Raw genomic sequence first — 27,748 nt, forward strand, 5'->3', positions numbered from 1 at the left:
TGAGCATGTAAAAATGGTTTTAGGCACAGTTGAGATGCTACAGTTTTTTTCTTTTTTTTTTTGTTCTCATGGCAGTATATGGCGTGCAGCAGTCATCCAGGTAGATGACATATGTTCAGTAAAAACAATCAAGTCTGCCCAGAATAGTAATAGAGTGCCATTAAAACTTCAAGTCTGATGAATCACAGTCCCAGTGAGGCTTTGAGTAAAGATGCCATGTCTTCAGGTATGGTCCCCTCACCGCCTACGGAACAATTAACAAATCAGTTTTTCTGGTTTAGACAAAGCAGAAATAAGGATAACCAGCTCTGCCACATATATGATCTGTTCTTAAATTTTGATCTACTGACAGTTTTGGCAACTCTTGTGAATTATTTCTCCACATTTAACTTCTGTAATCAAAAATACAACATTGGGTAAGAGATGAGTGATAAGAGACACCCTCCCTATTTACTGTTCTTCATTAACTGGTTTTCAATAAATTTATTTTTAAAAAAGGCCCTTTTTTGCTATTTTTTGTGTACCACCATGAACAGACAATGAATTTTGTGATTCACTTGTTGAAGTTTTGCAAGTTTTATAAAAGTCGAATTTATTTATGTAGCACATTTAAAACCATTTAACCAAAGTGCTTTATAATAACATCAGCAGTCATAAAATAGCATTAATTTAAATTATTAAATTAAATGAGTTATTTCAAGTGGGAGAGTAATCACTGTCTTATAACAACTACCAAAATTAGCAAGTCAAACTTTGGGCCAAAATATCTAGGGCTACCTCAAAAGAGAAAGAAGAAACAAAAAAATCTTTACAGAGCAACAAAGGTTAGAGAGGTTACAGAATTCACATGTACACATCTCCTCACCTTGTTCAGCAGTAGTCATGTCCTGCTCCAGCTTCAGCTTCTTGTTGCCTAGTTGCAGGATGCAGTCCTCAATGCTGTCCTTACTGATCAGCCTAATCACTTTTACTGTCCTGGTACACACAACAGAACATTACCACCAACAACAAACCATTATAATAGGCACTATGAAAAGGAAGGAAGGTTAGGAAAAGGAACAGTTTTACTTAAGGATGTCCGGTAATTGAAATAAACACCACTTGTATTAAATTGAGATTTAAATGCATTCACATCTGACAAGCATGTACTGTAGTTGCCATGCCTCCCATTCAACCGCTGATGTAACAGAGCCATTTCAAGGCCTCACTGTATAAAACTGAACTCCACTGAGATCCCATCTAACCTTGTCTGGCCAACACGGTGACATCTGTCCTCTGCCTGCTTGTCGTTGTAGGGATTGCAGTCAATGTCATGAAGGATGACAACATTTGCTGAGGTGAGGTTGATGCCGAGCCCACCAGCACGAGTCGATAACAGGAACACAAATATGTCAGGATCCGTGTTGAACTCGTCAATCAACACAATCCTAATGAGCAAAAACAAAAGCATTAAATACATTACATGTGAAGATAAGCTGAACAACCAACTCCACTTTTCTTAGATTGATAACCTTTTTTTTTTTAACCTGATGCAACCCCGGGTCATTGTAAAACTCATCATATTAGCACTGTGTTACCACAAACTTAACCAGTGCATTTTATTGTATCAGCTGATGCTGAGACAAGTACCTCAGTGTAACTTAACGGATAAATACATAACACCACTCAACAATTTTGACACATCTATCCATTAATTTTTATGACTAAACCAATAAAATACAGATAAGATTAAATTTTTACTGCTGGGAACAGCCGATTAGTCTTCAGTGTTTGAATCAAACAAGAATCTGACCTGTCAGCTATGGGTGTGGATCCGTCCAGCCTGACATACCGATGGTTTATATGTTTCAGCAGCACTTCCACAATGTCAAGCATCATGGTGAACTGACTGAACAACACTACTCGATCTCCCTGCAGAATCAAAGAGAAGTTAGAATCTTCTGTGTAATCAAAGGTTATATGTACTTCTTGACACACCACAGAAAATGTTTTTATTTACGTTATTTTTTAGTGATGCCAGCAGCTTTGTAAGGTGGTGGAACTTCCCAGAGTCAAGCAGAAGTTCCTTATCAAGCTGATAAGAGCTTATGGAAAAATACTGCTGACACAGACGATGCAGCTCAAAGTCTGACATAACTTCCATGTCCTCCTGAATCAGAACAGGATCGGCGTCAAAGTGTGTAGGCTCCTGAGGAGGAAGAAATCAAGGATTTAACATGTTTAAAAATGTTGGAGTGAGAGGAGGGAATAGTGTGGAGCAAAGTAATGAAAAGCTGATTCAGTACTTCAGCAATCTTCCTCTAATGGTGGAGCAATGTTTGCAGTCAGGAATAAAACACTGAATAATTTACTAGGAAGTTTAAGAATAAAAAAGAAAAAGAGAATTTAAACAAAAGCTATTAAGGAAGTGGGACCAACCTTGAGCATGAGTTTGCTCATGGCTTTGAGCTTCTCTGTGGTATAGTACTGTCGATGAAGCAGAGGATGGTTTGCCATCTTCCTCAGCTGCATCATCACATTACACAACTCACGCTCTGAAAAGGAACACATGAAAGAAGTGTCAGCATTGAATCATGTGTTCTGAAACAGGGAGCAGAGATTTTAACCATAAAAATGAGGCTTACTTTCTCCATTTGTGGAAGTCTTGGTTTTTTTAAAGAGGGTTTGGTAGAGAGCCTGTTGTTTCTCACTCATGGAGCAGAACTCAATCTCCTCTTCTTTTGCTGGTAACTGCTTGAGAACCTGAGGATAAAGAAAAAAAACAAAAAAAACAAAACATTATTTATCAACAATCACTCTTTTTAAATTATTCACAGGTTTATGGTAATGCACAGAATCTCGCTATTTGCAGAACACTTTTAAGTCAGTGTTTCCCAAACTGGGAAACATGGAAAAATTTGTGAGAGTACCAGCAGACAAACAATGGTGAATCACAAACAGACATCTCAATAACCCAAATGGGGCGACTTGACATTATTGCTGTGGTGAAATGGGAACTCTGCAGAAAAAGTTAGGGAACCACTGCTGTTACAAATTTAGAAATTAAATTTGTTCTGTATTTTTATGGAAACAGATTTTTCATTGAATTGTTAAAATTGTGCGTCATTAGTTAAAACTATTTATGAAGTTTGATGCAAAAAGGAAGTTGCTTTAAAGGCACTAAGAGCAGAAACATGAAGTGTTAAAGGTTCTTCCTCCTCCAGTGCAGCTCACCTCACTCTTTATTCTTCGCAGGATAAAAGGCTTCATGATGAGTTTGGCCTGAGAAATGCGATCCCTCTCAAAACGGCTTTGTTCCTCGTGGGATTTCTGAAACAAAAGGTGATATTAACATTTTGGTCAAATAAAACAAAGAAAATTTTCATGCAACTGCTTGGGGTGTTTGTGTTAAAGTACTTTTCCCAAAAAGGGAAGTTGGAAGGAATAAAACAGTGGCTCTCAAGCTTTTTTGAGCCGTGGCCCCCCAGGACAACAGACGTTGTCCACCCCCATGTGATGCCTTAGTGATTAATTGCATGATGAATCAAATGGGTCATCACACTGTCAGAATCTTCATAAATATGAAGGACAAAGGGGTTTTGGTGGTTCACCCAAAATCAGCTTCTCCCTTCGAGATAATGTCAAATTCAGATTTTTAATACGGCATGGGTACCAACTCTGTTGTTTATGCATTGTGTTAACATTAAGGTGCTAATTTCAAAGATTTATCTCTTCACCAATAGTAAAATTTTAACAGCCCTGGTAAAAATCTCAAATTTATTTGATAAATGTAGGCTATGTAATTTTTTACAATTCTCTGGCAACCCCCTGAAATTACGGGTGGTCCTGTATGGAGTTATTTTTGTGTTTTTATTAAATGCAAAAAAAATATTGATTTGAGAGTGGGAAAATTATCTGAAAGGAAAAAAATATATTTGATATAAATATTTTTCACACTGATAGCAAAAAATAATAATATTTGAGACTAAAAAAAAGTTTTGAGATAAAGTATGACATCGATAGCAAAATCTTGAAACGATAGCAAAGACTTCGGTTTTGAGAGAGAGAAGAAAAAAAGCTTTGAGAGAGAAAAAAAATAAGGAGAGTAAAAGTTTTCACTCTGATAGCAAAAAAATATATATTTGAGAGTAAAGAAAGGCTTTTGAGAGAGGTTTTTTTTTTTCTAGGAAATAATTTTTTTAAATGTCAAATTATTTTTTAAATGTGCTGTAACAAGATACTTTATCTCAAAACTTTTTTTTTGTCTCAAATATTATTATTTTTTGCTATCAGTGTGAAAAATATTTATATCAAATATATTTTTTTCTTTTCAGATAATTTTTTCACTCTCAAATCACTATTTTTTTTGCATTTAATAAAAACACAAAAATAAAACCATAGTCCTGACCCCCAGTTTGAGAACCATTGTTCTACAACAACACAGACATGCTGCATAGTTTTGTACAACTATTGCTATTGTGTTAATGATGCTTTTATTAACCTTGTGCAAGGGGCCTGTAGAAGCTGACTGTGCCGAAAAACATGAAGTGATATGATGCTGTAACATTGCCACAAGTTTGCAAGGCCTCAAAACAAAGAAGTCAGAAGTTCATTCTTTAGCACGCCCTCTGCTGGATCACAAAGCAAACAACCTTTAATAAGTTGACATGTTCATCTATCCAGCCTATGATCTGAAACACTTACAGATCATATATTTTTTTATTTAAGCAACCTATTAATATTTCTCTCCCAACACTGGAACGGATGTTTGAAGTGTTACTTAGATAACATTGCTATTAGGTCTTTATTAAAGACCAGAACAAAAAAAACTCTCTTTTTCTGAAAATAATAATAGAAATGTAGATTAAGTAATAATAAGTGGTAGTAATAATTAGTGTAATCTTCCAAATCAGATTCAAAATGAGTTTCCACAGCATGCTATTTAATTAAACAACAACAGAGCATCTAAGTTAATTCAAATTCAACATAAAAAGTAAGAGGATTTAATTATTTGGTGCCATCCATATTAGAAAGGCATTGCTGTCTAAAGAACGCTGAAATGAACCAAATAGAAACTTGCCATAGAAAACATTTTGGAGAGCTGTGTTGTGGAGCTGGAAAACATTGAAGGCATGATGAAGTTCAGGAGAGACATCAACTCTAGGAGATTGTTCTGTAAAGGAGTTCCAGTCAGCAACAGACGATGCTCTGCCTGAGGAAAAAGAAAAAAATTTAAACTAATACGTGCAATATGTCAAGAATTCAGAAAAGCTCATGAAAACATAACTGAGGAGATGTGGGAGTAGATATACACAAGAATAAGCTGGTCAACTAACATTAATGGACATGAGGTGGCGGTAGCGCAGAGAATTCATGTTCTTCAACATGTGGCCTTCGTCAAACACAGCGTACTTCAGATGTAGTTTCCGAAAAAGACTGCGGTCGCTATCGTTGCCTATGGCCAAGTTATACCTGCGAAATAAGCACAAGTGAAGCCGACAATGAGAAGTTGTTCTAGGTTATTAACACAGCTTTGGTTTTCTAGCTGCATGCTAGTGAAAAACAGTAAAATGCGACGCAGGCTTAAGTGTCTGTGTTTGCTTACGTGGTCACAATCACGTTGAAATCAACAGCTTTATTGAGGATGTCATGTCTGAGGTAGCAGCGTTCTTCCACAGATCCTACATAAAAGGGTGCAAACACACTGTGTTTTAAAAAACTAATTCAGTCGTTATTAACAACTTTAATCTATTTAATCCAAAACAACCTTGATCATAGTTTCTTGCAGGATTTTGCTTTAGTGCTGCTCTTGGGCTACAGATTAGCTAAACATCATTGAGAATCCTTACTGACAGTAAACACTTAAGGCTACCAGGTCAGTTCAAATTTATATGTGAAAAGTACTATAACTTTAGTTCTTTCTTTGTAAAAAGATGAAGGCAGTCTTACCATAATAGATTAGAACATTTAGGCTTGGACACCACAGTTTCAGCTCTCTAACCCAATTATCTACAACACAAGGGGGAAACAGCATAAATCACAATTACAAATTTATTTTGGGGTAAATATGATTTCAAAATCAAGACAAAAAATAAGATATGGTCAATAAATAAAAAAAAAATCTAACTGCAATTTTTCTGACCAACATTGTGATGAGGATTTGGATTACATTTTAATCTTTTGAAGTCCAACTTCTGTTATATGTTAAAAATATAAGGTAAGGTAGAGGTTTGGAGGAATACTGCATGAGATGCCATCAATATATGAACTGCTCATTATACTATTCAAGGATGCAAACAGCTTCACTTACTAACTACAAGATGCAACCTGTGGCCACAACACTGAAGTTACATTTCCTCTAGAACAGGTTCATATTTTGTGCTTGCAGTAAAAACTTAACAGTCTGATGGTATTCATCTTATTTAAACCAGTGTGTAATTTCTCTACATGATTTCTGTACTGCACACAACAGAGTTTCACCCCGATGACACACAGGTGAGAACAAACGTCGGAAAATATGTGGATTCGGCCACATAGAATGACAGAAATCATTGTTTTTAAACTCTCCCAGGGAGGCAAAGACGGAAACCCTCGTGTTATGCTGAGAACTTCATGTCATTCAGGGAGATGCAGCTCAACAAGTTCAATCTACTGTTACAGTAGAAATTTCTGAGTCATTTTACAGCTTAAAATGGATCCAATATTCTTTGTAAGTTTTATTAGCGTCAACATGTTATCTAAGAACTGAACTTTAAGAGTATTCAGCGCAAGTCCACTCAGTAAAATTGTCTTTATTTACTTCATTTGGACATTTCAGAAGTCAGATTGTTTTTAGGAATTATGCCCGAAGGCGTGGTTTAGAAAACCGTGGATGCTGCAGGTGTGAAACCTGGATCCGGCACTGTGTAACGTGTAACATCATGCTTCTTTGCCATTTGGTAATCGCAACATTGTGATTTTTATTTAATTAAAAACATTAATATTTCAGCCCTAACAAAGATAAATTTGAAAACTGCCACAGACAACAGATACAGATATTTTACACATTACCATTGCAGGCAGTAATGAAGCAAGTGGCAGAGCATTATGTGTGGAGAAACATACCAAGTGTAGAGGAAGGCACAACGATGAGGTGAGGAGCATCTATTCCATTCTCGAATAGCTGGGCCAGAAATGCTATTGCCTGGATAGTTTTTCCCAAACCCTGAGAAGCAGGTGAATTAAGGAACAAGTGGAAAGAAATGCCACAAATTAAATCAAGGATAAAGTGGTGGAAAGAAATGACCATGTGGATAAAAACAATATCAGAAAATCAGTTTTAGATGACATACAATCATTTCTAATAAATCCTGAAAACACTGCAGCTTAAAAAACATAAAAAAAAGGTGTCATTTCAAAGAATTTGATGAAAAAATAAAAAAATAATTTAACTACCTCAAACTGAATTTGCATCTTTTTTCCCTATTTAATGACTTACCTGCAGGATTGCAGCACACACAAACGATACCATTTTTACTGACGCAGTGACAATCAAAGTGTGACTTAACTTATTCAGACTTGATGCAAATAATCCATGTGCCATGAGTCTAAAAGTTCACCAATCAAGGCCAAAAGTGTAATCCCTAAAATATTTTATTTCTTGTTTCTCATTTTTTGACATTGACATATAAAATGGTTTAGTGGACAGTTTATTTTCTGACAAAATCTACTAGTTTTAGAAGAACTGAATAAAAAAAACTGTCTTGGGACTGAATAAGCAGATTTAGGGCAATTTCTTTGTTTTTTTACAAGCTGATAGTCAACTTCTTATAAATGCTGGTAGTGCAGTGTTTGAAATATGCAAGACCTCAGCTAGTTATCTTACCATTTCATCAGCAAGGATGCCACTGAGTTTGTGTTCATGCAGAAGCAGCAGCCACTTTAAACCAATCAGCTGATAGGGTTTGAGCTTGAATCTGAAAGCAAGAATAATAATTGGATCCATCACTATATATATATATATATATATATACACTTGGCATCTCTTTTCTTTTGTTTGCCACCCAGACATGTCCAGACAGCATGCATGACTTTTATGTTCCTGCCACACTTTATTATTATGAAAAATAATCAATTTTGAACATTTACAAATCGTTATTTGAATCAGCACCTGACGCATCGATTAAAATCAATTAAATAGTGAATCAGCCCACCACTAAAGATGAAATAATTACTAATGTTGACAAAAAAAAAAAAAAAAAACAGCAAGAGTTAACGGCAGAAATTAATTTATGTTATCAATTGCATTAAAGTTTTTTTTAATGCATTTAATGCATGCGCAGCATCTGTCAGTTATGACAGCAAGACATGGAGGTGTCCACAGGTAAGATGCAAAAAGATGAATGGCTCTATGAATGAATTTCAGGACGTCACACCCGTGTGGGATGAGGGTGTTTTAACACTCACACTTCTCCTGGTGAGAGGGTTCAACACCTGCACTTTTAATGCATTTCCTTTAAAAAACTTTTTAGTAGTTTTGCACAAACGTTACTATTCTGTTCCTCTCCGTGTCTGCGACAGCCTCCTCCTCCCTCCCTCCATGTTGTGAATCATGACAGCTGTCGCTGATCCGCTTTTCTGTCGCAAGTACGGTCTCTTGTTACATTTGATTATGGTTCAGCTGAGAAGGAGGAAACTAGAGGCTCATGGTTCACATAGTCACATATTTACCCAGAAGTACTGGTTTTGGACATGCTAGCTAAAGTAGGCAACACTTACCAGTCTCAAATTGGGTCAAGAAATTTTCCCTTTAATGGGGCTGGTCATTAAATTCACGGGTGCAATGCATGTAACCTGCGATCTTACGTCATTTGTTGTTGCCAACTGCCAGTTCTTCTGTTCTCAAGCACAATTTCCAGGCCAAATAAAATCCGCCTTCAACCGTGTATTTAGCGTGTATTTAATAGCAGTGGGGCGGGTTGTGAAAACTGGTGAGGCTGAGCGGGGCGGGCAAGATTATTTTAAAAATGCAGGACTCGCGGGACGGATTAAACCCGACCTATGCATCGCTAGTATACAGATAATTTGTACATTTACACTGATTTATGGTCTTTTCAATAGTTACAAAATACAGTAAATGTGTAGAAGAGTATTTTACTTACTGGTTGTTGAGTATACTGGGTGGTTTCGTGGAACCTGTTCCATTCTCCATCACATCTGTGACCTGCTTGACCATTTTTAAAGAAATTTTCTCACATTTGGACATCAACCCTAGAACAACCTGTCGCTCTTTGAGAACAGCTCTGCAGCCAATCACCAAGTCATCTGAAAGTCCATTTCCCTTATGGAAGACGTCCCACTGAGAGACACAATCAAAACGTTACAATTTACACATTATTCACAATAATCTGCCATGCTTTACCGACTGGCACTTATTAGCATATGTGTACAGAAGACATAGCAGTACATAAAAATAAAATACTTATATATACACATAACAAGGAAATAACTTTCATTGGTGGCATTAACGTACACACAAAACACCACCACCCTGCCTTGACAGAGTGCTTCTTGTATAAGTAGTACATGGACATGAATAAATCATGACACTTATTTGATATTTCTTTCCTCAAATGTTAAGAAACAAACATTTTCTCACCAGGCTTGACCAGGTACCAAAGGGTCTCAGTTCCACAATCTTCTGAGCCTTCTTAACAGAACACCCAGAAATCAGCGACAGTTCATCTATAGAAGCATTCTGGAAGAAATCTAGTATCTCCTTCTTTGTATCTGTCATGCCATCTTCGTTGTCTAAATCATCATCTGAATTATCAAAGTCGCTTGTTAACGCGTCTTCTTCGTCATCAGTTTCACTGCCAGAAATGACGACTACATCTGAGGCACGTGCCTTCATCTTTCTCTCTGCTGCCTGCTTCTTAGCTAAACTAGTCTCACTGGTGAATCTGGATAACGTCTGAGAAACTGAAGATGAAGATGTTGACTTGAGCGAAGATGTCTGTTTAATGGAGGGTGAAGACACAGGAACAGAGGTTTTTGTAATCCATGAAGAAAGAGTGGAATTACCACTTTTCACTTTCAAACTTTTTCTTTTCTCAGATTCTGACTCGTCTTCACTGTCCTTCGTGGCATCTGTATCGTCTGAACTGTTCTCTGCAGATCCACTCAAATTTAGGTGGTCTTCAGCATCCTTACGATCGCTCCTATTTTCACCATCTTTATGATTTTTGTGGTGCTTTAGATCTTTGTGGTCCTGGGTTGATTTATCTTTACTCTTTGATTTACTTTTTTCTGACTCAGTTGAGCTGAAACTTGTATTATCTGATAACAGAAAAAAAAATGCCAGTGAATTAGTTGTTGGAAAGACATCTTAATAGTTATATGTACAAACATACAGAATTTCGATAGGAAGCTGTGCACGCACCTGTGTCTGAGAACATCTGTAGAACCTGCAAAGCTTCTCCGACGTTCCAATCATGTTCCTGTAGCACCGATCGCAGCTCCTACAGCAAATGGATCAGATCAGGATCAGAACTAAAATATAAGATCCTCTATTACAAGAAACACCCTTAAATATTGCATTTATCTTTTTCTTATTCTTTACTTTTCCAGTCCATGTATAATTTTGTCACGCAGTTAAAACAACGACAGGATTTATAGAATATAAAGACAAAGCAATTTTTACCAATAAAATACTATATTAAATCCAAGGTTTCCCACACATAGACCAATGTTTGGTGCAGCACCACAGAATCGACTCCAAGCGCTACACATTCTGCCCCCTCACATGATTTTGAAATAAAAAAAGAAATGAAGGCTGTCAAAAATTGCATGTTAACGACGGTAACTAATTCATGCAATTGATTTCATAAATGAATGTGTGAGACGGCACAAAGAACAAAGCAGCAAGAGCCCCATGTTTAAATATACCTTAGATTTTTTGTTTAACTACATACCAGTAAGGAAGAATACAAACTGCTAGATGTTTGCCATTCTCACCTTTGTTTTTGAGTCATATTCTTTTGTTGTTCTAATTCAAGGAAGGTTACACTGCAAAGACAACGCAATAATATGTGGCTGATGCACCTATCAATATCCGACCGATATGCCGCCTACTAGGTAAGGGTACAGCTGGATGTGAAAATGCAACAGAGATCAGAAACTGGGCTTATGACTCTGTCATTGTTATATAGAGAATTAACAGAACCAGTTTAGCCATAAATGAACCCCAATACAAAGGCTGTATTGGGTTAGAGACTGCTTTTCACCTCCTTGTCCTGGTCAGGAAACCTTTTTTGTAGTTTTCTGACCATGGCTTCTTGCTTCTCCCAATTAGGCTCCTTCTCATTTTCTTCTTCATCAGATACCTTTCAATTTGGAATAAAGAAAGTTAGCGTCACCATAGTTCACAACTGCCTGCAAAGATTTTTTTTAAATAAAGGAAAGGCCAAATAGCTTGTTACATCACTCCAAACCATGAAAGTAGCATCAACGCTCTTACCACTGATGGTCTTCTTTTTTTGGTCGGCTGAATGTCACTGCTATCTTGAGAACAGCTGGATCCATCCTGCTTTCTCTTTCTGCCTTTACTTGGAGCTGAGTGGACAAAACAGGAATATATATTTAAAAAAAACAGCTGAGAAAAGTAGTCTTTGAATATACATAATGAACATTTTCATTATGTGCTTTAAAAATGACTTACCTTCTTTATCCCCAAACTGTACAACACAGACAGCTACAGCCCCTTCCAGTGTACTTGTACTCCCAATGACCTGACAGCAGAGAAAAAAGGTGTTTTGAACAATATCAGGACCTAAAAAAACCTATCCCTAATGGCCATTGTCTACCTGAATGATAGATTAACAAATTAATTACATGTCCCATTATCATAAAGTTTTCTCGATTTAAGTGTGTTGCTTTTATGTTCTGTTTAAACAAACTTGCATTGCACTACACCTTCAGTGGAATCAATCCACGTTTCACAGTGTTTGACATTTCCATACAATACAAATCTTACCAAATGGCTTGCATAATTACTTTTGTGGTCAAATTGTGTTCTTGGCCAAGTTTCACAACATTTGCTGTATCACGTCTTACCTCCAGTAGCTGAGTCCTTGTCAACTGAGGAAACATCTCCAGTAGTCTGTTTACTTTGTCGTCAAGTTCATTTTCCTCATTGTCTCTATAAGCTGACGCCACATCTTCGGATGACTTTCGTAGAGGGCTCCTTAAATAGAAAACATTATAAAAATAAGTCTTAAACTGCATGAACATGAAAACAAGTGAAAATTTGATATCATCCTCAATATACAACACAATCCCAAATACTTAAAAGAAAAATATTTGGTATTACCATGTGTTGCATGACTGAGAATTTACACATTAAAATACATACTTGGACATACATACTTAGTTAATGATATTTTGGTGTTTGGTTCAGACACGACTTCATCCTCCTCAAAAACCACTCCCCGTTCATGGGACTTTGATGGGGCCTTGATGGGTTTCATTTTGGCTGGAAAACATTTTAAAAACATGTTGGAAAGCATGTCAACATATGTGAGGAAACATAAAGAATCTATGGGATGTACTTCTTAGGATGCTTGCGAAGATATACTGTCTAGTATGCATGCAAACTTTACATTAACTTCCATTTCTTAATACATATTGAATAAACATCTGGCTGTTGGTTCTCATATAGTCATCCATTACACATATACAAAGTAAAATGACATACAGAGCAGGACCAATTTGGGTCTAAGTATCCGTTTATCTCAGAGAAATAGAGATAAAGGTATTTCATCCTTATCCCAATGTGCAAGTGAGAATCACTATAGCCTCTTCAAAACATATGTAGCTGTAATTTACAGAGGGTAGCGTGTAATGGTTCCAGACCAGAAAAATGAGATGGGTTTATGCCCGTGCCTTTAAATTTAAAGTGCAGACTAGCACTACATTATATTAACATCTGTAATCCTGGCCTGGTCTAAAATAAAGACTACGGTTATAACATTGCTGCTGAAACACTACATCCTGTGGTTTCATTGTGTACCTTAAGGGAACCGCGGAAACATTCTCTTAGTAAAATATTCTAACGTGACGGCCCATCTGAGTTGCTGTGGACAGTAGTTACATTAAACTGCAGCAAAGTTCAGAATGTGAATATACAGCAAAGCGATAGTGTAAACAGTGTGTCTGACACCTGGCTAAAAGCAATGCAAGCTAGCTTTACTGTTGCTACTTGTTACCTGGCTTGTTCTCCTTTTCAGACTCAGGACTTTTGGACCCACAACCCAAGTCTTTGTTCGCCGTTTTCTTCTCGAAACGAAAACGGTCTAAATTATACAGACTCATTTCAGCTAGTTTACTTTGTCACTAACAACGACAGTCCACTGTCTGCCTTAGCCAGCCGTATTTTTCTTTATTGTGCAGTCGCATGAAGCACAATGTTCCTGTTAGCTAACGTGACAATCCAGCTAACTAATGTAACGTCAGATGCTAGCATAGGGGCCAGGGACACGATCCTGCATGGACGTCGGTTTTAAGATTTGTCACTGTTCAGTTTTGAACAAAGATAACGTAAAACTAGACTGACGACCCACAACTTCAATAAAAAAGAGAGGATAAGCACGTGCCCAATTTTATCTTCGGTTTATCCCGACAGCGACCGGTTTCCCGCTAACTTCGACGGCCCCTGAGGATGCTTTGCCGAGGTGTTGCGTCGAAAGTGGATGGTCTGCCAGAAATTGGTTAAAGGACCGCAGGAGCGCGCGCAGCCCATCAGAGCTTACTGTCTCGCTCTGTTTCTGACCGGTGTCATTATGGGTGTCACTGGTCTGCAATTGATCCTCTCGGCATTAAACTAACGTAATACGCAAATACACATGACAGTTATGATTTGTGTGTTGATCTACTAAACAAAGTCTCTTTTCTATTGATGTTTATTGAATTGTTAATAAAATAATATTACTAAACGAATCTTGTTAATGAAATGTTAATACCTTAAACTGACCTGATTTCGTACAAAACTCATATTCATATTCAGAAAACTTTATCCAGTACAGGGAATTTTTTGCAGCTTAACACAGACACCAGTCAGCATTCGAAGTGTTTATAGCTGTGATTTTATTTATCCTATTTTATTTTATTTATTGTTACTGGATTGTGTGAATCTCTTCTATGACATATACCATCTGTTCTGATTTTGTTTTTGATTATTGTGATATAGTATGTCCTGAATGTCTGTGTTCTGTCTGCAAAACTAATTTCCCTCTGGGGACAATAAAGGAATTGAATTGTTATTGCTGTATCTAAAATGAATCATTATGTCTTTAGTTTTTTAAACATTCAAGTTGAGATAATTGTCATCACACCAGCTGACAAAATGTGATAAGACAGGACCATGTTCAGACTCTGAGTGCCAAAGACGGGATAAAAGGACTGGCATCAGAAAACTTCACAATAAACCTGCCCTCTGAAGAAGTTCTACAGCTGTCAGTGAACATGATGGACAGAAGTGGAGACAATACACCACCGTGAGGCAAGGCAAGGCAGTTTATTTGTACAGCACATTTAATGTACAGGACAATTCAAAGTGCTTTACATAAAACAAAAGTATTACAGATATTAAGAAATAGTAAAAGGCAGCAACAAATAGCAAGAATCACAATGAAATCATAAATTACACTAAAATGATTAAAAGGTGAGCCATTGTTTGATAATGTCCTCCTGGACATTCGTCCATTAACAAAAACCTGCTGGACCCTCTCTATTAGGAAATTTAACAACATGAGCACCTGGTCTGGAAGACAAACATAAAAAGCCAGCCTTTCCATTAAAAGGTGGGCTGGTTTCAATTTTATCACAGTACCTTAGTTTGACCTTCCTTATTTTGATAGTTACTTCTAGGAAACCTCCTTTTTCTCAAGGAGATAACCAGTGTACTATATTTGACTTTTTATGTTTAGAACTGTTTTAAGCTCCTTTGTTATCCAAGATTATTATTTGGAAAAATAACAACCTTTGTTGTTGGTATGATGGTGTCCACACAAAATGTGATGTATGAAGAAACTGTCTCACAAAGATAATTTACATTATTACCTTCAGAATACTACTTTTTAATTGCCAAAATCTAATTATTGTCAATAAAACAAAAATTATACAGTTACACATATGGATGGTTGTTCAGTAATCTGTATGATAGGAACCCACTAGACAAGTAAAAACTACTATTCTGAGGCATAAATCCACCTTAAAAGAGTATGGCAGTGGATGTAAGGTAGTTGACCGGTTCAGTATGACTCTTGAATGAAATCAGACCACTTTAGTATAAATTCAACATTTCTAAGAAGTAATTTATATGACTCCGTGCATAGAGTCATTTTTAAATTATTGAGTCATGAACAGCAGTGGAAAGCATACTTTGTTTAGTAAACCATCACATAAATCATATTAATTGGACTTTACATTTTAGACACAGACAAGCACATAGCAAATACATTTAGCCAAAACAATGAAACAGCTACATGCCTGAACGGAATTTTTGATTGTAGTGCTTTATCAGGCTGTGCACGCTCCCGTGGATGTTTGATCATTTCTGGCAGAGGATCAGTTCTTGACACTACCCCTGCACTGCTAATTGGTCAGAGAAAGAAGTGGGCGGGAACCTCTCCTTGAAAGAAAAGATAGTAAACTGTAGAGTACTTCCGTTGTTGCTCACAGTCGGCTTTACTAACTGCATAACAGATAAATGGTCATTCGCGATCAGATTAATTGCTTCTAAATCACAGCTTATCAAGAAATCCACGTGGTACATTAAACAACGTCTAATACTAGATCATATAGTCGGTAAATATAGACAAATGAATGTAGCGCTAAAGGGGGAAAAACAATATCCTCACGCTTTAAAAATAGCAGGAGGGTATTTATCTTGACAGTAGTATTGCTTATGAAACCAGTCACGTGGTGATTAGAAGCTAATGCTTGATAATGCTAAAATGCTTACTTTTATTACCAAAATGATCTTTTACTATTTGGGAACTGAGAAATTAGTTTATCTTTTTCAGTTCTTGTAATCACTGTCAAACTATCATTGTTTCATTGTGTCACGGGAAGTGATTTTGGTGTCTGATTTATATATATATATATATATATATATATATATATATATATATATATATATATATATATATATTACAAAGAAAAAGTCTGGAGCCACCCTTCATTTGTTTATATTTTACTTCAGATAAGTCAGACTTTTGTTTAATATTTTAAAGGGGTCCTTAAAAGATATTTCTACAGGCTTTCTGAAGGTGTTTCAGATTATTTTGATTGGACATTGTAGCTTTAAGCAAATGAACACTGACCTACAAGCTGAAAAAACACAAGACTGGTCTTGACAACCAGTCTTGTGTCTTTTCACTCTGTTGTCACACAGCTGACAGAGCAAAGAACATGTTTTAAATAGTATAATTTGCATTGTTCCCAGCAGCTGGCCACAAAGATTCATAATTTGTTCCAATTTGTTTAGTTACATCTATTAAAAAGATTAAATATAGTATGACAGACCAAGGTAGCTTCCAGAGACTTAGTAGCCTAAATCATAGCATATCTCAATGTGTTGAGTCTGTGTCCTTTAAAAAATTAGGGAACCTGACAAGTGAGGGAGAAAAGATCAAGCAGTCCTAAAGACTATCTACAGCGGATGAACAGTGCCTGACAGTGATGTCCTTAAAATATCCAGGAAAGACCGTAGAAAGGTATTTGGACCTTCAGTTGATCCATTTCACTAAAGCCTAATCAGAAATGGTCTGCGTGGACGCATGGGCAGATATTATTTAAGGAGCCATTCTTAGGGAAGGAAAACAAAGAGAAAAGATGGAGGTATGCCAAATAATGTAAGAACTGGATAGAAAATCTGCAGCTGCAGGTCTTTAGTGATGCACCCTCCTCAGAACATGGACCTCAACATTACTGCAGCAGTGTGGGATAATCTTACTGGAGAACAAAACAAATGACAGCCAACATCCAAAGAAGAACTTTGAAATGTACTTCAAGAGGGCTGGAAAACTATTCCTCTAAACTGCTTAAATAAATTACAAAATGGCTTTTCATCAACTGAGGGTTCAGGCTGTGTTGAATAATAAAAGTGGTCATGCCAAATATAGACTTTTAACCTTTTTAAAATTGTGAAACTCTAAAAGAGAGAGCAAAAGTCTAATATGTTATTATATTAATTTTTCTATTTTGTGCATCTGTGCTATTTAGTAAGGAAGGAAGGAGTGGATCAAAACCAACTTGAAGTTCTTAGTCTATAATCATAATATCTATTGTAACAATTATAAATAGGGATTTGTATGGATGTTTCTAAGTTGCATGAACATATTAGCCCTCATAACATTGCAACAGTGCCTTTATCAACATTGTGCCAGTAAGATTCTCGTGCTGCCCACTAAATGCCACACAGGACAGTCTCTAGGATGATACTGTCATACATTGTCTCATCAAAAGAGGGCAGCAGATTCTATGTGATGGGAAAAAATTCAGCTATTCGGTTTACCTGCAAGAGTGTGGGACTACCGCTTGCACATTTTAAAAATCCGTTTTAAGACAGAGAAAGTAAGTTTTACTCAAAGGTTTAAAGAAGTAGAATTACAGAGTGTGTCTGATGAGTTGCTGATAACTTAAACTCATCTGTACAAATTCTTTTTGCTATAAAAATAAATTTTGTATTAGAGAAGATTACACTCAAATCCAGCTCTCTGGAAAATAATAGAATATAAAGCTGGCCTTGTGCTGGGCATATTCAGTTTGAGAAACTGTAGAATAAACTAAGTTCAAATGAATGAGATTCTATTATGTGAAATTGTGCCACAGTTTTAAGGTGAACTTTAACTTCAGTAATTTTTCTAAGTGGCCATTATAACAGTTCTAAATATCATCCTCATTTAGTCTTGATGATCAAAGTCAATGGCAAAATCCCCCCCATCTATTCACACAGCACAACACTAAACATAATAGCCATGAATTGTTTGCATCCTTTTGATCGTGTTAGTCGATAAAGTTGCACAGCCCCAAACCCCCCCCCCCCCCAAATGCATATGTCCTTCATCACACACATTACGGCTACACCTGCAGATTTTGCTAGGACACATTTTGTCTGTTATAATTATTAGACTAGGCTCTTTAATCAGAGCACCTAAGCAGCCAATACAGCGCCATCCTGCCGCCTTACTGTCGCCCCCACCATCGTCATGGAGACCATGTAAGTTATAGCATTGCGTGTGTGTGTTTGTGCTCTACCCGGTACACAATAGGCAGACTGACACAGAGTCTGATAGGGGTCATGACCCCTCGCAGCAGGAAGCCCAAACTGTGGCTCCTTGCCTCTCCTGTCTCCTGGCTAAGTATTGAGTGTGTGTGTTTGTGTTAATGTGCATGTACATGTGTGTACATTTTACATCTGAAATAGAATAGATTTTTCTCCCCTTTGATAGACTTGATAGACTTGCTTTTTATGTGTTTGTCTTATATGTTCTGTAGGTGTCTCTGTGTTTAGACACATCCACATGCGCATAGACGAGTATTGTTGGAGTGTATCCAACAATACAGATGTATAAATCACCAGACTGTCCCAGAACCAAGGCAGGTCATTAACATGCACATATACACACGTAACCATACACATGCTTAGAGTGTCAACAAAATTAGATGCACACTGTGTATGTTTTAACTGGTGGTGATATCTTTGATAAAATTATGAAATCATTTTCGGATCACTTGCTGATTTAGAAAACTGTTTGTGTAAAATCAGCTCGAAATGCATTCACACACAGTATTCGCTTACACACATGTGCAAAAGCAAATCCAGTTACTCGGTGTGTGGATGGTGCATATATGTACATGTCCCAGACGCTTCCTGTAGGTACTGTATGTATTCGCACATTCTATGCAAAAAAAACAAAAATGTTCATGCAAATCTAAGTTGGTACTTTTGTGCTTACATTTTGAATACTTGCTGCATGTGTCAAGTACACATTCAAATGTCTGCACTACATTCATGTCAGTGTATGCATGCATTTTCAAGTTTGACCCATCCATGGTGTCCCAGTGGACTCGTCACAAAGTCTGTCACCACCCAGCCACCATGGCGCCCAACTTGGCCGAGACCCGACGGCGGCAGGGAGCACCTTGTCACCGTGGTAACAAGTCTGGGATGTAGCATCCCTCCCACTCCCCCCTCCACATCATAAGAAATGCACAGACATACACACACCATCTCAAAGAAAGGCTCCTTCTGAGGGTACAGCTCATTTTTGTTAAAAAGGAAATAAATAAGAAAAACAAATACAAAGCTTAAACCTGCTGATTTGACAAAAACAGGTTAAGATGGCCGCAGTAGGATTAAAAAGACAAATTTATACAATATTTTGTTACCTTAAACCTAAAATTAAAATGAACGCTATTTGGGCGTCACTGGATTGACACAACATGCATCAACCAAGCAAGAAGTAAGGCAGAGCGAGAGAAAGAGAGAGAAGAAAGCAGCCAATTTTAGCATACTGTGAGTTTTCACCTCCCAAAATGAGTTTTTGAAGCAGAATTACAACTGCAGATCTCTTGGGATATGGCACAATAAGTTTGACACATCTAACCTCTAAAATTTTTGCCCTTTCCTCAAAAGACCCAACGACTGGTGTACAACAGTGTTTAAGTCATGATTCTCAATCAGATTGATGTTTTGATAGCACTTGTCTTTCCAAGACATTTAAATCCTCATCCAAACCACTGGATTGTGGCTTTAACATCATTTGCTTTCATGCTGATGGGTAGAACTTGGTCCCAGTATCAATTCTCTGCAAGACAGAAACTAGATGTTCTTAAGAATTTGCTTGTATTTAGGACCACTTGTTATTATAAACCCTCCTGATGAGAACATTTCCACAGCATGAAGCTGTCACCACCATGCTTTACTGTGTTTTTTTGTGTTATTAGGATGATGAGATTTTTGTTTTCAGATTTCATTTTCCTTTATGTCCAAAAGGTTAGATTTTAATCTTATCTGACATTCACAAAATGCATTTTGACCAAGTCAAATGTACATTTTCTTTTCTTTTCTTTTCTTTTCTTTTCTTTTCTTTTCTTTTCTTTTCTTTTCTTTTCTTTTTTTTTTCTTTTCTTTTCTTTATTTGGACACATAATGCTGCTGAACTCAGACCTGACTGACTGCAGCAACCCCAGATCATAGCAATGTCCCCACAGGCTTGTTCAGAGGGCACTAGGCATGATGGCTGCATCACTTCATCTGTCTCTCTTCTTACCCTGATGATTAGACCACCTGTCCTTCTTCTGTCCTTCTGAAAGAAATTATTACCATGCAATAATTGTCCAATAAGAGTCTTGTACCTATTTCCTTTTTTTCCCCTTGGGCCAGACAGTGAATGAGAATTATTTCAACCACCTGCTTTACTTCAGTGTTTTCACTTTTACAGACAATATCACAATGGAGCAGCTTACGTTTTACAATGATGAAACATGACTTCTTTCAGTTATATATACAGATTATTATATAAACATCAGGATCATATACTGTAGGCCTAGTTAAAGATAATATCTAATAGATTGTCATCAGCAATATATAGTTGAAGAAGAGCAAGTTTACATGGAAAGCTTGACATTTCATGTAGGCTACCTTCATGTTGATTAAAATAAATCACACAATTCCACTTTAAAAGCTGTTCTCAGCAAACTTATCAAACACTCGTTTGAATTCTTTTGGGCTGCTTTTGTTTAGTCATCACTCATGTATCCACACGCTCTCCACAAGCAAAGAGAAACAGCAGCAGGGGAGAATTCCCATGTTGCTGGAGGTGATGGCACAGAGCAGCCCAGACAACACCCCAATCACGGGTAGACAATGACCGATCCTCCTGGCTGCCTCACTGAACATCGGTCAAACAGAGCTTTGTTGATGCTGCATTCCACTGTGTTGTCCTCCTGTTTGTACTTCTTAATCAAACAAGGTTAATTGCATCTATATTAAAGATGTGATGCTTTGACTTTATTTCATGCTGTTATATTTTGCTGCTGTTTATTTCCCATTCTCAGCTCTAATTGTAGTTCACCATTATTTATAATTGCAACAGAAGAGAAAGTTTTAATTTGCTTCAGGCATTTTTAAACTCAAAGTTTTTTTATTTGTACTGTTTTCTGCAGACATTAGTGGCCGCAGTCCGTTGTGTTGGGTTTGTCACATTATTTCAGTATTTTAATTAAGCAGAAGGAGACATGTAGAAAGACAGCGAGACAATGACTGATCCCCAGGCTGTCTTATAGAACGTTATGCAGAGACAGCTTTGTTGGCTCTGCATGCCTTTGCATTGTCCTCCTGTCTGCAACTTTTTGAATGAATTAATGTCAATAATGTCTTTGTCATTGAAGCATCTAATATTATCATTTCTGTATGATATATTATTCTAATTTATTATTATACTTGAACTAAATAAGCATCTTGTCTGGACTAATCATGGTAAAAAAAACACCTAGTTTAGAATTTTTTCCATATAATTTTGAATCGGCTTTCAGATTTAGATATGCACGACTTCTTAGAGAGACATTGAGTCAAGAACTGTGTTAACCGCTGCTGTATAATTTAGTAAGTTATTGCTGTTTATCATGGATTAGTTTTAGGAATTAAGTACTTTTTTGGAGTCGCAATAACCTGCTTGCATTTGCTTGCAGCTTAATTTAAAACGTAAACTTGAGATGTTTTAAATTTAGGTTACACAAACATAAGATTTTAAGATACACTTGATCTACATCTAGCAAATGCATTTACAAGGTAGAACAAAACTTTTGTGATGGTTGAGCTGTTTGTTTTTTTGCTGCCAGAGTATTTTTGACAACTCTGATGGTGTGTGTTTTATGTGTTGGGGTGTGTGCATGTGCGTGTGTGTGCGTGTGTCCTGGCCTCTCCATTCTGTAAACTGGCAGGGAAGTCGAGACGACTGAGATGGGAATGTCAGCAGAGGATCAGCACCCCTGCTGGTGGACACCAGTTGGGGGTCGGATTCCTCTGGGATGCTGATGCCTCTGAATGTGTGTGTGTGTTTGATGGAGCTTGTGTGTGTACTTTTACTTGTGTGTGCATCATAAATATGTTTGTGTCTGTATGAATGTTAGAGGCCAGTGTCTGGGCTCTTTTGGGGGGAAGGGAGGTTAGTGTGGTGACAGCCTCAACTGTGTTGAACTGTGGGAGAAAAAGAGCTGACGCGACGGGAGCTGATGTCTGACATGACCTCTCTCAGTAGGCACGCTGCAGGGAGCTGGGAGCTGCCGCTGATTGTGTGTGGTTGTGTGTTTCTGTCTTAAAGTAGGAAATAAATTTGGTTAGTAAGTGTAAATGAGTAAGTGAGTTATGAAAACAGCAATGAAAAGAGGACTTTTCTTTCACTGTCCACACCGTTCCTCTCAAGGTCTTTGGGAAGTGCAGCTTGATGGACGAGGCTCTGGACTTGTCCTTCTGTGTAACTGAATCTTCTGGTTCTTTCCTACCTCAACTTTCCATTTTCTCTCTCCATATCGTATACCTCTCCTTGACCTTCTCACTCTTTAGTGGTGTCACCAAGCTCTCTTCTCTCTTTCCTCCCTTGCTCTCTTTCAACCTGCTTTGCTCCTCACAGTTTTCTTTTATCATCTCTATTTGCATCATCCCTCTTATCTTTCATTCCTCATTCTGCTCCACATCCCCAGTCCAACACACAGAAACACACAGACACTCACACACCTATGTTCCTTTCTATTCACAGTCTCTCCTCTCTGGGTCCAGTGCTTTGCCATCAGTCTGATAAGTGCCAACAAAGCCCCCACTGTCTAATGTGACCCTCTATTCTTCCCCCAATCTACTCTCTCTCCTTCTCCCTCCATCCTGGAGCAGCCAAGCGTGAGGGAAAGAGGAGGGGGCATTTATCTTATGCGCACACCCCAACTTGTTTTACTTTTACCCCCTCTTCTTTTCTAGTCTTCTTCCCCATACATTTTTTAAGTGGTACACCAGTCATATTCTCTTTCTCTTCTCTCTTCTCATGACCTGTTTGGACCATTTGCCCTCTTTGCTCTCATAATGCATGCTGATGAATTCAGTATCAAACACTAGCAGAGATCAAAAAGTTTAGCTAGCAAAGAATCTCCTTTTCACAGAGACTCATGCCTGCTTCTGTTCTCCACACCTCTCCTTGATCATTTTATTATTTTGAACTTCTCAATTTAAAATATTTTGCCTGATTTAATTGTCTTAGAGACTGCATGTGTTTCAGGATCATAATTAAGAGAGATTAAGTCAACATGAGGTTTCAAGAGAACAGCTTGTCTTAGCGGATGGGATGACTACCTTTATTTGACTAGAGACCAGACAATTTAAAATCCTAAATGGGTTGAACTAAGCTCACTTTTTGCTGCATCACAAGTGATTTTATCTGGGAAAGAATAATGCAAGCATAATACATACAAGTAGAGACACTCTTAGTTAACTAGCATGCATGAACAGGTTAGTGTGATCAGAAATCAGATCAGAAATCATGCCATCTATAGTTGTAAAGATTAATTGTTTGCATCTGTCATATCTGAAAACTAACCTCAATCCTGTAAAAGAACTTATGTTAGAAAAAGAAAAGAAAAAAATAAGCCATGTAGCCATCGAGTAAGTGGCTACATGGAACATGTTCAGTTTCCAAGGAGACACTACACCATTAAAGCTTTTGTCTAAAATATAAGGCCAGTCTATGGAAAAATTTGAAATTTTTCTAATAGGATGCCACATGACAGAAAACTTGTATTTGTGCTGACAAAGACAAAATTTATATTATTTTTTTCTTTTCGTGCTATTCAACAGGAGGTTTAAGGTAATGTAATTCATAAGGACTTGTAGTTCATGTGGCCATCATATTCTGTGTGGCAGAGGAGGTGGGGCACCAAAGAGTTTTGTAGATACATGGTAATTACCTAATTATGTTAGTAGTCTATTACCTTACCATTCTTTTAGGCTATAATGCAAAGTGTTACTCAGAGTTTCTAAAGCTTCAGTTTCCCCTCCAGATTTTATCCAGCACATTAGATCTATAAAGGTCTATAAAGTCAACAGTATAAAGTTCCTCTATAGACACATTAAGCTAGGAATTAAAACTAAACCGAGTCCTTATACTGCTCAAATCATCTCTGTCTGTATGAAATCATTCTGTTTTTTCTCTCCACTCCTTTACGCTCACCATTCCTGTCAATCAGCGAGCTAGTCAGTCATTCAGTCTGTCTGCCAAGCACCACTCCGAAAGTCAGATTTGTACTAATGACTCTCGTTAGCCACTTAACTGCCTACCCTGCTCTCCCTCTTTCCAAGTATGAATAGATAACTCTAATAGTACTTGTTTGCTACTCCACCACTCCCCCTTATCCTCATATGGCTTTATCACAGCTGATCAGTGTGCCTAAAGATAAGTCTCTGTGTGACTGTTCCATATCCTCTTCCTTGAGCTTTTATCAGTCCCGATCAGTGTATCTAGGGTTCTCTCTGTCTGAGAAAGGTCATGTTTTCATTCAGCCCCAATCGGCTTGCTGACCGATAAGACAATTTGTAAGGTTGAAATCAGAGAGGCCTTTTTTTGTGATCAGGAGAAGACAGATGGAGGAAGCAGCCTGAGAAGAGACATACTAATGCATCTATAAATGACTTAAAATATTTAAAAACTGATAGACTGTTACATTTTTGTGGATTTGTTACAAGCCTAAATGGGCTACAAGCCTTACTAGAAAATTTTGATGTCTGCAATTGATGGCCTTAAAGTTTGGTTTGGACTTAAAGTCCTTTGGAAAAACATTATGTATTGTTTTTTTCAAAATCTTCATTCAGATTATTTTACTTTTGACATTTAATTGACTACTTAACCCTTCGTCACTTAATAGGTGTTCCAGTTAAACCTCAGCTTTAGACTTCTTACACATCTAAAGCAAAGTATAGCAGTGAAAACAGGCGTTTGCATATCAGACTTCGTTTTCTTTTTTAAAGTTTAAAGCCATAAAATGAAACACTGACAATTAATACTTATGGCAAAGCTCAGGCTGCTTGCAGATGTTATTATTTAAAAAAAGTCTGAAAAAGTCTAATAAATTCATCTTTTGTGTGTTTTTTTATATTTTCAAAATGAAACACATGGCACAAAGTATTATTTTTCAACCAGCTTCTTCTGGACCTTCTCATCAGCATTCACTCCCCTTCTCACACCAGCACTCACTAATCTAATCACCTCCTCTGCAGTCTCACATAAAGCCTCCAATAGCCCAGCCAAGGCTCCCTAATCGACATGTTATTGCCCACAATCACATTTACAGCACAGAGGCAAATCTGCACAGATGCAATTGTGTTGGTTGCTAATCCAATCCGCCCTCTCTCACTTTTCTTTTACTTGGCATCTTTCATCTTCAAAAACAAGGTGACAGTGTTTTAATTTTCATTCTTGGGTTACTCGCCATCAATTTAGCTCACAGTATGTGGAGGTGTTTATGGAGCGAGACACATGTAGGTGCTGGTTATTGTAAAAACTCTTATTTCTCTCCTGTGGGAAAACAAAATGCAGGCTTTTGGGTTTAGATGTCATTTAAACCAAAGCTCTCTGTTATTGTTTATTCAGAGGTGCAGTGTCTATCGGATCAGACTGGGAAGATTTGTTCAAGCTTGGTGGTATGATGCTGGTTATTTGACACTGATAACCTATTTTGTTCAGTGGGGTCAGTGTAGTGATTTTCAGACAGCAAAGATACTGACTCCATCAAAGCATAAAACTGATAATTCATCTAAAAATAAAGTTATGTCTGTATACAAACCACTTGGGCAATGAGAACATCGGCTCTTTTGGAATAAAAGGTCTTTTTAACATGTAATCCTCCATACTTGTTTCATGATATGTATAATTCATACATACTGGTTCAGTTAACCAGCCACCAGAACATGGTGGTGTATTACACAGTGTTATGTTCTGCTCTCTGACTCCACTGGTCAGACAGAGAAGGGGTGTTTATTGTACCGTCCACAAAGCATCCTTCGCTTCTCTCTCTACATTCAACAAACTGGGACCACATCTTATTTTGCAAGCTACATTTACACAACTTAAGCACACATTCAAATCCACATTTAGTCTATAGAAATGTGTATCAGACATTAACTATTTGAGTATTTGTAAGCTCATTCAATACATAAGGAACATAAAAAAAGAAAGCTGGATTGGCCATAGCTCTTGGAGTACCCAAGAAACTTTTAAAATACTTCAGTGTAGATCTAGTATCATGTCAATTGGTGTGATATGCTCAAAATGAAAGTAGCTAGTTTAGCTGACAATGTCTTTGAAATTAACAGCAACACGTACATTTCCCCCCCTCTGGTTTAGAGGAAGTTATCTTAAAGAGTCATACAAGGTGCAATGGTGAATGTGAGTATGCATTTGTTCTGAAACATAATGCAGCATAATATGTAGGATCCAATATTTATAACAGATGACACTACATACAAAGCTTTTTAAAGAGACTGTCAACATAGTTGTTAAAAGTAAACATATCATCTCATATTTATAACAAGTAACACTTTCTATACATACAACATCAACTGTCAAAACAGTAGAATCAGCTGGTTCAAGTCAGGTGGCCAATGGAGCCTCCTGCATGGACCTCTTCACCCTCTGTGGGAAGTATGTGCGTGAATGTGTGTGTGTGTGTTTGTGAGACCCAACCCCAGCTCTCCAGGTCAGAGTTCCTGACACACACTCACACTCAGCGGGGTGACAAAATAATTAACTCTGTCTATGATTGACAGACAGTTCATCACACTGACACATGCACATACAAACTGAGAGTATTAGTTTCTCATTATCAGCAGAAGTGACAAGGCAGATTACTTCTTTGTGTTTCAAAATGAAACATTTTAAATTTAATAAAATAAATGAGATGCATAACATGCAAGTTAGCTTCGATCTAATTCTGACTCTATGTTCAATGCAAAAGTTTATTGTGGCAAAAAAAAAAAAAAAAAAAAAAAAATCTCTCTGGAAACTTCCAGTCTGTCATGGAAGTTTATGGAATTAACAATACCTGCAATGTTACCAAAAATGGCTAAGTAATCACTGAAAAGTGTCTGCTTTATGTGTTTCTTATCTTGCACATAAAACTGAATTGATCGTTAACCTTCCATGCAAATTTTGCGTGTTTGCTTTTCTGTACAGTGTTTATCATCATCCTTCTTTCAAAATGTTGTTGAACTTTATTGTCTATGAATATATTCTAATTCCTGCATTCCTCCCAATACTCAGTTAAGATTAGTCTACCACAGTTGCCTGTTGAAGTGATATAATCTAAAATTCTCCATGTCCTTTGGCCCTCTTCATTTGCATCCAAATAACTGCAAGAAAATTACACTTTAAAATCTGAGGTGGGACAAGAGCAACTCAAAGTGACTATAAAGAGAAAGAAATGAGAGAAAAGAAAGGAAAGGAGTATCTTGGTCTTGGAGGTACTGTAACACAGAGAGCTCTGTTTCAGATAGCATGTTCACCTTTGAAGGGTGCACTTAAAAGTGTGGGTGTATGTGGGGTGGAGAGGAGAGGAGGTGGTAAAAGTGGGTCTGAGTGGGTGAATAGGGGGTAACCTGTGGATTGAAATGGTGTGCCTCCCCTTGCCTGCCCTCCATCCCCTTGATTCTGAGAAGCCGTTTTTCTCTATGGCCACAATGGAAGAGGGG

General features: G+C 37.3%; 1 protein-coding gene across 2 annotated transcripts; it reads right to left on the reverse strand.

The window, feature by feature from the left end:
• On the reverse strand, nt 1–27,343 carry smarcad1a (SWI/SNF-related, matrix-associated actin-dependent regulator of chromatin, subfamily a, containing DEAD/H box 1 a). Of its 2 annotated transcripts, XM_041999284.1 has the most exons (23): nt 13,224–13,680; nt 12,385–12,490; nt 12,073–12,202; nt 11,678–11,747; nt 11,477–11,571; nt 11,244–11,342; nt 10,400–10,478; nt 9,617–10,296; nt 9,120–9,316; nt 7,844–7,934; nt 7,084–7,183; nt 5,929–5,988; nt 5,585–5,660; nt 5,316–5,451; nt 5,060–5,191; nt 3,214–3,309; nt 2,625–2,742; nt 2,419–2,534; nt 2,000–2,188; nt 1,793–1,911; nt 1,245–1,427; nt 866–975; nt 1–244 (listed from the first exon to the last, which is right to left on the reverse strand). In XM_041999284.1, the coding sequence occupies exons 1-23, from the start codon at nt 13,327–13,329 to the stop codon at nt 183–185; spliced, it is 3,150 nt and encodes a 1,049-aa protein (XP_041855218.1). In that variant the 5' UTR covers nt 13,330–13,680; the 3' UTR covers nt 1–182. The 2 variants fall into 2 exon arrangements, with proteins under 2 accessions (XP_041855218.1, XP_041855219.1); XM_041999285.1 differs by lacking the exons at nt 10,400–10,478; nt 11,244–11,342; nt 11,477–11,571; ... (2 more) ...; nt 12,385–12,490; nt 13,224–13,680 and adding an exon at nt 27,339–27,343 and having other exon boundaries at nt 9,617–9,973.
• Nucleotides 27,344–27,748: the final 405 nt, after the last annotated feature.

This window comes from Melanotaenia boesemani, chromosome 11 (genome assembly GCF_017639745.1).
Source record: "Melanotaenia boesemani isolate fMelBoe1 chromosome 11, fMelBoe1.pri, whole genome shotgun sequence".
Classification (NCBI taxonomy): domain Eukaryota; kingdom Metazoa; phylum Chordata; class Actinopteri; order Atheriniformes; family Melanotaeniidae; genus Melanotaenia; species Melanotaenia boesemani.

Excerpts from the sequence above, each read along its gene's own strand:
- smarcad1a (XM_041999284.1), bottom strand. The coding sequence starts at position 13,329 with ATGAGTCTGTATAATTTAGACCGTTTTCGTTTCGAGAAGAAAACGGCG. Across the intron at positions 5,989-7,083 it reads TGTGCCTTCCTCTACACTTG|ATAATTGGGTTAGAGAGCTG; the intron begins GTATGTTTCTCC and ends CTTGTGTTGTAG. Across the intron at positions 976-1,244 it reads CACCGTGTTGGCCAGACAAG|GACAGTAAAAGTGATTAGGC; the intron begins GTTAGATGGGAT and ends TGTGTGTACCAG.